Here is a 10,683-nt window from a genome sequence, read left to right on the forward strand (position 1 = left end):
TCAATTTGGGGTAATAAAATATATGTATCAATAAAGATATCAACGTACATTCAAAATATAGGTACAACATTAACATTTGTTATAACTTGTCTTACACTTACAACCTACTTAATCTGTCCTTCTTGTACTTTATGAATCTCGGTAAATTTGACGAAGCTGTGCTGACGAGGACCTTGTATTCTTTTGGGAGCCTTTTCTGCTGTCTTATCTAGAAATAGAAGAGAATGGATGTTTAAATCGTCAAAGGAATACATTGATAAATCGATACGTATCGATATTAAGTCAAAATTCGGCTCGAGTTCAACTTAAAAATTTGGATTATAAATTGACACTCAGAGAGATAAAAGTTTTAAGAAGACGATATTTATATCGATAAGTAACATGTGGTTTTAATTATGTTCATGACTATTTCAATTTAAAGGATTTTTTCTGAAGTTCGTTAGCATTACCTTATTCTTGAATATTGGCGCCAATGAAGTCAACTTCTCAACCAGATTTACTTTAGCCGCCAAAATGTCAGTTTCATCTTCAGAGTATAAATCCACTAAAGTGTCAACTGCTTCAGCCAACACCCACACCTCATTCTCTTTGTGAGCTTGTTCGAGTATAAATTCAGTGATTACAACAATGACATTTGAAGTCACATCATTTAAGTTGTTAACTAACAATAAAGCCAAGATTCCAATCATTCTAATTAGGTTGGCTCTTATTTCAGGGACTTGACATACTTTAATACCATTGAGCATTATCTGAAACAAAAGGTAAAAAGTTCGGATATTTACAATCGGGTATTTAGTCTGAACGGCCCAAAGTGAATGGCCCGCGGGCCATTCGACCGTAAACAAAAAACCTCTACGTTGCAATGGACCGGTGATAAAAAAAATCAGTGTCATAAAATATGTCATGTACATTCGGGATCAAAAGATAAAACGTTAAAATAAAAGATTTTAGATTTGTTCTAGATTTATATTAACTTCTTAAAAAAAAACAATCAAGATCAGGTAAAATCAGTCTTACAAAAATAATAATAATCAAACAATAACAACATTCGAAAAATCAGCCTTATTTTTTAAAAAAAGTAAAAATAGAAACAATTAACTTTTAAACTATAAAAAATCTTACAATATATGCTTTAATCAAATAAATTAACATACCAAACTCTGTGTTCAATGGCTAGCGATATTGTATAGGAATATAATTATTTATAAAATGTTTACAAAACATTATTTACTTATTTATTAATTTTAAAATCAGTCTTATTTAAAAAAACAAATTAACTAAGCATAAAACATAACGATTAAACAATAAAAACATTTGGATAATATAGCCTTATATCAAATAAAAAGTGAAAATATAAATAATTAACTTTTGAACAATAAAAAATCTTATAATACGTACAAATCAGTCTTATTGAATCAAATAAATCAGCATAAAACTATGAGTTAAACCAGAGATATTGTTAGTATAGGGACGTTATTGTTTTTTATGCCTTAGAATTTTAGTTTTTCTAAACAATGTCCTATACTTATCTGCCCATTCAATAGTTCCTGCACTGTAGTTTGTATTTTCCAATTTCTTACTAAAGTATCCGGTTTCCTTTTTGAAATTTTGATTCCACCGGGTTGTCTCAACTGTTCCGAATAAAATTGGACATCCTTATTTAATCCTTGCAGAAGTTGTCCAATGTTTGGTTTGACTTTTATGATTTTTTTAATTTTATGGTTCCATGACTCTACAATGTTGTTCGTTTTGTGATATTCATTATACGTACACCAAATATTCGAAAGCACCTTGTCTTCTAGCCACGTATTAACAAAATAATCATTGAATTTCGTAAAATTTTCACTGCTTGGACTTTCTGCCATAATGTAAAGCCATCCATCTTCGACGAAATGTTTAGGAATGTGTGATAATGCTGCACACAACTTTATATGAGCCTTCCCTGTTTGTGTCTTATCTAAATTTAAAGTCTTTGCTCTACGCCACAAGCACTGGTTAAAGTGAAAATTACACCCTGTTATTTAAACGTCAGGAAAAATATTCTGTAATGCTACTATAATGGCTACTTCAAAATCCATAGTGGCATAAGTTGGTTCCCATTCAGGTACCTGACTTTTTATTATTTCAAATAATATCTGATATGTGTCGAGCTTCTTATCAGGCAGTAACGCATACAAAATAGGAATCACATTGACAAAATAATTCTTCTGTGCTTCCGATGTCAGCATGAATGGTAAAAAGTTGATAAAATGCCTTCGGGCAGATCTTAAACGTTCCATCAAAGAAAAATCGTCTTGACTGCCTCAAATGGCCAATAAAATCCTTATGTCCAAATATTAATATACGTTTATCTCTGTCTTGATAATCAGCAAACAGCAAAAATAAATATTTTTCTGGTATAATAAGCTCTGCTGCTTTACTAAAGCAAAGTCTTCTGGCTCCAATGGAGTTGTTTCGTTTCTGATACAGATGTTTACTTACATTTTCAAACTTCGGCAAATTATGTATTCCTTTTTGTTTAAGTATTTCCATGTGCTCACTAAATATTTGAGGAATTGGAATGCTTACATCGTGTTGAACTGTATTTGTACACTTTTCCATCTGTTGTTTTATTTCCCTTGTTTCTAAGTTTTTCGGTTCATGGTTATGTGATGTTTCATGTAAAACTATAAGAGGGTCCCTTTTTGTTTTTATAGAAGCACTGCAAGTATTTTTCTTTGCACAACGCCAAAGTTCTGTGCTGTCTTTGTTCTGCCTTTTCCAGTTATATTCATACCCTCCTCTAAATAAAAGGCGACCACCTTTTCTCGATGTACCTTCACGTGTTGACACACATTGTGACGTGGAAGCCTGTGCACCATCCATTTTTTTAATATTCTTAAATAAAAATAATAAACGATGAGCATTGAAAATGTGTGATGAGTAAAAACATAGATATGTATGTATGTATATCGTCCTCGTAGAGCGAAAAGTAACTAAGTGACACTTTTAGGTAAAATGAGTTATTAATGCCATGCTTATCACGACTTTTTTCTTATTTTTTCTATCTAACCGCCATAATTCTAATGGACGTTATCGGAAAGTTTCCTAATATAAAAAATAACTAAATAACTAAAAAATATATAAAATTTGTATTAAGATTATATTAAATAAAATATGTTGGTGATTTCTTATATGAATTATGCTTCCCGAGGAGAAAACGTAATCGTACATAATTAGTTATTACTCACATATTAAAAGCAAATTGTCAGAATATTTAGATCAAAAAGTCATTAAGTGACCTTAAACAAGGTCACTTCATGAATTTTCGACCTAAATTAAGTCAATGTTTCTACATTGACTTACTTAAAATAATTTAAATTCAACTAACTAAATCGGTTTAGTGATATGATTTTCAAGCAATATTTACCTAAAGGATCTTAAGTTAGCTCTAACACCGAAAGGAATAAAGTGAAAAATAAGTAACTTGAATTTTAATTAATTCCTCATTAGAAAACGAAGTTATATAAAACATATTATGTTTTAACTACTAATTATGACAAATAAGAGAAAACTATAGATGAATGTTACTTACATTAATTCAAAAGGTTTTTATCACATCAATTTAAAAAGTTATGAATTTATATTTTTTTCATAACTTTAGACGTCAATATCTCAAAAGTAGTCTTTTGTAATTTCGCTCTACGGGGACGATACGAGTATGTATAATAAAAACTTACCAGAATTCAACACTTCACCAGATTTTTGAAAAAACAACCATTGGATTATTAAAAACTCACTTTTGCAACACACTCAATTCACTGGTTATAATTATGGTACAACATTTATGGATAATTGCAAAATAGATAGTGAGTATTAGACCGCATATGCACATAGCTATTTACGATTCCCATGACGTCACAGATAAGCATCCCGCTTGTGATTGGTTGACAAGAAAGGGTCACTGTTGCGCTAGCTACCTGAGGCCTACATGGCCTCCGGTAACCGGTTCAGATGATCATTTAAAATAATTTAATAATAATAATTAAATTTGATATATTAAAATGTAATTATAATATTTCCTTGATGTTAATGAATGCTGTATGCGACTGTCCCTTTAGATAAATGTTTAAGTTTTTTCATCGACGGTCCTTTGGAACGTAGACGATTTTTGTTTACGTTCGAATGGCCCGCGTGCCATTCACTTTGGGCCGTTCAGACTAAATACCCTACAATCAATGCAAAACTGTATAGTACACTATGTAAAACAGGTATGTCAGTTACTGCTTAAACATTAAAAAAGCACATTATATCATAGTTCATTTAAATGTTCGCAACACTAAAGTTAGCTACTTGTCTGTGATATCACATGTTAGGAGCTCCACCATGATCATTTATTGTTTTTCATACACCTAAAATTTAGTTTTATTATAATGTATGTATTTTTCTTCACTGGAAATTCTCTTAAAATAATTTATGAGGCTTAACAATAGTATCAAAGCTTATAATAATGAATTAATGAGCTCTTATTTCTCAACTCACCTCAATATCAGACAAAGCCAGGTCACTAAATACACTACTGTCGCTTGTATTTCCATTTTCTCTAAACTTAATCTTGTCCAAAGCGGCTCTCATAACTGCAGTCGCCGACTCGGAAAGGTTAACATTGTCTGTATCTTGTTTGAAAACTAGTTTGCCAACGTCAACCCAAATCTTGTACACACCATTCACACCACCAATGTTCTCAATAGGGATGGTTGATAGTAAATTGTTAATACACAGTAGAGCGCGCGTTTGTAGTGTAAGAAGTCTGAAACATTGTAAATTGATTTGACTTAACATTGCTGTAAGTTTTGCATTGACATGACATAACTAGCATAAGAAAACGCAATCTGTTGTTCTTTTTTCAATCAACCACATTGGTTCAGCATTATGCATTAATTAATTAATGATCTGAGATAAATAATTGTAAATCACATGCATTTATGTAGGGCCAAAACTTTATGTCATTGACATAATTTCTCTCTTAAAAGTAGGTACATATATGGCTTATGTACAATTTTTGAAAAAGGTAACCTTAGAAATGTCTTAATGACATACCTTTTGTAAATCAATTGAGATCCTTCATATTCTTTCAATATTAATAAAACATTTTGTGCTGGCAATTGGGTCCTCGCCCAAACTTTTTCAAATACCTCCAAAGATATTAAAGCCTCCATCACTTCAGGAGGAAGCTTGTCTTCAGCAAGAACACTCTCATCACCATTTTCACAAATATCTTCTTCCCCATCATCACTTTCTGATGAATCATTTCCTAGTGGCTCATCATTATCTAAAATAACAGTTCATTTAATAAATCATGTATTGTTATACTACCAAACAAAAAGTATTTATATTATAGTATTTACCTTCACACGAACAAATGTTTGCAATTATTTCAATGGCACTCTGTTGTGCTGTCAATATTTCTAACACAGATTTCAATTGGCTCTCCAACTGCTGTGCTGCTTTGCCCTTGGGAGGCTCCACTTTGCCACTATCATCACTCAATGGCACACTACTGGACAACTGACTACAAATGAGGCGGTGATCAACAGACAATGTTGTCCCTAATATAGACACAATCTCACTAATAACACCTGGAGGTAATGTTGTTTTATTACCGCAAGTATTTATTATAACTCCTGCAGACAGTGTTTTTAATAGCAGTACAGTTGGATCATTTCCTTCTAATCTTAAAAGAGTTTCTAACTGCCTCTCGGCATTTGTTTTTATTTTAGACATTGCTGTAGGATTATCTTCTACGACTACAAACAAACACTGTAGGACAGCTATTGCTATGTCACTGTTGAAAGTTCCAAGGTCTAAGTAACGAGGTAGTATGTCTAATATTCTTGACTGGCCTAAATATTTGATAGCTAAATCTGTAAAAAGTAATAAGATATTAATTTCAATAATCTAACAAATTAGAATAGACCAATTACATTTTTTTATACTTTTTTTTAATTTAATTAATACAAAGTTTAGCTTACCTGAACTCTCACAGAGGTTTAAAAGTAAATTGACACATTGAATAAAGGTGTCAATATCTTCATCTTTTGTTTTAGAACCAGGATCTGGCACCCAGCTTTCAGCATGCTGGAATATTTAAACAGTTGTTAATTCAAACAAATGGAACACTGTTTAATCACTAGTATCATATAAAAGATTTAGTAGAATGAGTAAAAATAGGTGTATGCTGTTAAACTTTATAATAAATATTCAACTGACTTCCTCTCAGCCTTTTTGTTATCACTGTGTTTGTATGACTGTGTGTGTGTGTGTGTGTGTGTGTGTGTGTGTGTGTGCATGGTAGACTTAGTTATAACTTTGGAAGTCATTTTTACAAGAGTAATTCATACTATATCCTTACCTCATGGAAAAAGCAAGTCACAGGAGTCATAATATCTTGTTCCATCATAGCATCACACACATCCATGGCCACTGTAGACAGGTTTCTGAGAGTGCCTGCGGTTGCATTCCTCACAGAACTTGCTTGGTCCAGCAACAAAGGAGCTGCTGCCTTCACCAGCCCTCGAGCCATTACCTGTGGTACATTCTCGGGATTTTCTATCATAAGAGCTAAGGTTTGTAGCCCACAATACTTTTCCTCTACATCAGCTGCCTGAAATTAAAGAGAAATTGAGAAAGGTTATTTCTAATTACTTCGTAAGTTCATTGTCCTTTAACAGGGCAGGTCAAAAGAGTCGTTAGCTATAAATATCCAGTTTAATTTAGTTGTTATTCTTAATTAAATATGAAGTAACGAAATTTGTTGATACTCATAACACGAAAGCTAGAAGTCCTGACTAACCTGCAACTGGTCTAATATAGTTTGCAAAGCATTTTCTTTGCTGTCAACGGGTAACTGTTCTTCTTCATCACTTGTATTATCTACAGGTTCACTTCGCCTAACTCTAGAAGGTTTCGTTTTTCTTACTTTTCCCATTTTTAAAATAATATAACCTTCAAAATTCACATGCACACGCCACAACCAAAGTGTAAATAAATGTCATTTTCAAATGTCAACACTTGACGGTAATGCCACAGATTCACTATTGCAAGCGTTTTGTTGCAAGTTTAAAAGAAAGCTCAGCCTCTACAGCACTTTTAATTTATTTATGTACACCAAATAATAGCAAACTAAAAGATTTCTCTTTTCTTTACCAATGACTATTTAACAATGTGATTTGCTGTTGTGTGTATTTTAAAATTTAGGAAGAATAACTGGAGAAAACATAACAATATTGACTTAGGTTTACTTAATTAAACTGTTTTATAATTAAAAATTTAGATAAAGGACTACTTATACCTATTTTCAACACTTTTTAATATACATTGTAAACTGTACAAGACTAACTGCCACACTAAACTTATAAAGCACAATGAAGAAGAATGACAGCCCAGAAGGATGGCAGCATGGCAACGTTAAATAGCAATGCAATTTTTTTAAGCAAAAACGGACTAGCCTTCTGTTCACAGCCGAAGTCGATCAAGCGCGAGTTCTTAAAATTAAATGTGATTGGTAAAGTAAAGCAAGATAATATATTTAGTATAAATTAAGTTCTACTGGTACAGTACACCAGTTATCGCCAATGATCTACCTTGAAACCAATATTTGATGGCGGTTTTGACTGAGTATTTAAATTAAAAGATAAACTGCTTTCATAAGCCGAGGGGACCAGTATTTTTAAAGATAACAAGAAGTAAAATAATGCAATAAATAAAAATAAACAAATTGATTTTAACAGCCGTGTTCAATAAATTATTTAGTCCTTTCGTAAAACGTTACGCATCACATAACGTCAACTAATGTTGTATAAACAAAATTTAGTTTTATTTTATATCTTCTCAGCATTATAATTAGGTAGGTACGGACGGATGACTATATGTTAAAAATGCTAACCTAAATCTATACTAAAACATACCATTAAGTGGTTAAGCATTTCATTAAGATTTAACGAGTAAAGCTCTCATGAAAGCAAAATTTACTTAGAGTGAGTTTCGGTTCCCATTCGGTAAGTAAACAGAAAACACCAATTCCCCGCTCCATCTCGTTTAGTGAATGCTGATTGATTCGATCCACAGGGGTGGCGACTGGCGAAAATACGACGGTAATTGAGTTTTAACGTCGAATCATCAATCATTCAGATAATGGAATTACTTATTTGTCGCATACACAGAACACGAGTCTTGCCGGTCTTCAGGTCGTCTTATCTGTAATTTAAATTTAAAAATAAGTGGGTTAATAGGTATATGTAGATGTAGCATTCCCTATGTAGGAACTTATGCTTTACTTCAGTGTGGGGTCCAAACGTTGCGTGGTTCGTGCCTGATGAACTTCAATGCTTTGCCACGCTCTAGCCAAAAGCGGGAGACATTGCACAGCGATTCAGGTTTACTCAGTAAGAGTCTAGATATTACCCAATTTCTCCCTCCAGGAGGTAGGTTTCAGTAAGGATACCTTACTACAAAAAGTTTCATTGCTAATAAGACGATTTACAAGAATACTGAAAAAAAGAGAATTGATAGCAAAGACATCCTTCCGTTTTTCTTCAACAAAATCAGCAAGGATTACTAACGACTTTTGAAATAAATTGCGAGGATGTTATTCGACGCACTCAACGACAAGGGTATCCTTACACGAATACTCCATTTGATAGATCTATATAAACGTCTGAGAGGGAATAGGATGAGCAAACATTGGACCGACCGCCCGGCGCCACGCTGCTATAAGGTAGGAACAAGTAAGGAAACAACCATCCATCCAAGGAAACGCATTAAATTTGATACATACAGCCTTCCCTTATTCCTAGAAAAACGTAATAAAACTTTCAAATGCGAATAATACATTTTCAGTCTTAAGCAGTAGGTAGTCCCTATGTGTATAAGAATATTGACTCTCTATGCTGGAGTTTGATGATATGCAACTGTAACTTATTTAAAAAATCGAGGTAATTGGCTCCTATATGAAAACATCTCAATAACAGCATCAAAAATAACAGGATAATCGCATTGCTTTAGGAGAGTGCATCGGCTATCTATGGAATTTTGCCATTTTATGGTTGACCATAACTATACCTACACGTGGTAGCAGCGGCAGCTGATATGGATTTCTGTCAAGCTTTCCTTTGATTTGTTTTTTTTTTCATTCGTCTAAACTTAGGATTTTATAAGAGTTCTCATTCTTTGCTAAAGACCTCCGTGTTGTTTGGTACCAACGTGTTTGTATAACCGGTGGTCTGGTGCGCTAACATTGTTCTAATGATTAAGTAGTTAAAAGCATTCGTGCATGAAACACGTGTTTACATAGAGATTAACTGAAGAAATAAAACCCGAAGACCGTCGGTTAACTAATCTCATTAAAACGTCTTCCTGTGTAGCATTTCTGTAGGTAGCAAGTAAATAAAATAATTACAGTTGGTTCATGATTATTTTTCGTGTGATTTTTGTCCACTAGTCGCCTAGCCCTTTCAATAGATTTCCAAGTCTTTCTGTGGATCAAGGGTGTTTCCAGAGTAGGGTTATAAAATGCTTAAACGGATCTAAATGATAAAATTTACTTAATAACTGGACAGATATTTGCAACAAAAATTCGATGTTATTATCATGTTTATCATAGCGACAACAGAAATACATCATCTGTGATAGTTTCAACATCGGTGACAGACGGACGGGCAGATAGCGGATCCTCAACTATTTGATTCTGAACTCAATAAAAAAAAAAAACAAAAACCTTAAGCACAGCTCTACCTAGTACAAAACATTAAACAAATCTACACACATTCATAACTAGTTTGTATAAAAGTTTGCGAGGAGCATTAAATTAATATTATTATCATCATTTATCTATAGTTCTTCCTTTAAAAGAATACCGCTAATTAAAGCCATTATGAACAAAAAATAACAACCGCCATTTTTTATAAAAAGCGAAACTTAATTTACGATTTTCACATAATAGAGGACCTTGAATAAATTCAATAGTTCAATCTTAATCTGTAATAACTCATTGATGGAATTTTTATTTCACATATATGTAAAATTAAAGCGTAGCTAATAAAAGGTTTGGGCGCGAGGCAGATGCGGCGGTTCCTTTGTACGCGGCCGACCGCCTCATTTACATATGTTTCAAAATCTGGCCGCGCGGGACGGACTTGTCGACTCCCCGCTAGTGCTGTCTGACTTAACACCTGTCGACAATTTCAATTTAAATAAATCTCATTACATAGCGGCATCATTATTTTTTCCATTAAATAAAATCAAGTGATCTTGATGTATGATGTTTGGTTATGCATAATTGCATTTTAATGAACAAGTTATGATGTGCATAATATTTACATATAGCAGGACTAGATGGGTGAGTGATTTTGTCGTTTCGTCATAATCAGACATGACTTGTCCAAAGGATTAAGAGTGTATATTGGTAACCTTTCGACCTTTATCTTTTGTTTAGTGAGATACATAACCTAACAGGTACCTATCTATAGTATCTATCTACTATGGTTAGTAAGAAAGAGAGGTTAGTATTTTGTAACTTCCACTTTAAACTTGTGATTCCGAGTAATAATTTACCACTATACGGGTCTGTAAATTTGGACTATAGGGTTTTACTCTTGTTAGTAAATAATATTTCAAACTGCCTATGTAAATATATAAACATATTAA

The 10,683-nt window shown here is 32.9% G+C and overlaps 1 protein-coding gene across 1 annotated transcript; it reads right to left on the reverse strand.

Annotated features, from left to right (window-relative positions):
* Window positions 1–4: 4 nt before the first annotated feature.
* Window positions 5–7,033, reverse strand: LOC113497036 (HEAT repeat-containing protein 3). The gene is made up of 8 exons (XM_026876472.1): window positions 6,833–7,033; window positions 6,392–6,643; window positions 6,012–6,117; window positions 5,388–5,903; window positions 5,080–5,311; window positions 4,522–4,789; window positions 450–749; window positions 5–208 (listed from the first exon to the last, which is right to left on the reverse strand). Exons 1-8 carry the CDS (start codon window positions 6,965–6,967, stop codon window positions 98–100), a joined length of 1,920 nt encoding a protein of 639 aa, XP_026732273.1. The 5' UTR covers window positions 6,968–7,033; the 3' UTR covers window positions 5–97.
* Window positions 7,034–10,683: the final 3,650 nt, after the last annotated feature.

The sequence above is a fragment of the Trichoplusia ni genome, chromosome 8 (genome assembly GCF_003590095.1).
Source record: "Trichoplusia ni isolate ovarian cell line Hi5 chromosome 8, tn1, whole genome shotgun sequence".
Classification (NCBI taxonomy): Eukaryota; Metazoa; Arthropoda; class Insecta; order Lepidoptera; family Noctuidae; genus Trichoplusia; species Trichoplusia ni.

Excerpts from the sequence above, each read along its gene's own strand:
- LOC113497036 (XM_026876472.1), bottom strand. The coding sequence starts at position 6,967 with ATGGGAAAAGTAAGAAAAACGAAACCTTCTAGAGTTAGGCGAAGTGAA. Across the intron at positions 6,644-6,832 it reads CTATATTAGACCAGTTGCAG|GCAGCTGATGTAGAGGAAAA; the intron begins GTTAGTCAGGAC and ends CTTTAATTTCAG. Across the intron at positions 209-449 it reads CGCCAATATTCAAGAATAAG|ATAAGACAGCAGAAAAGGCT; the intron begins GTAATGCTAACG and ends TTCTATTTCTAG.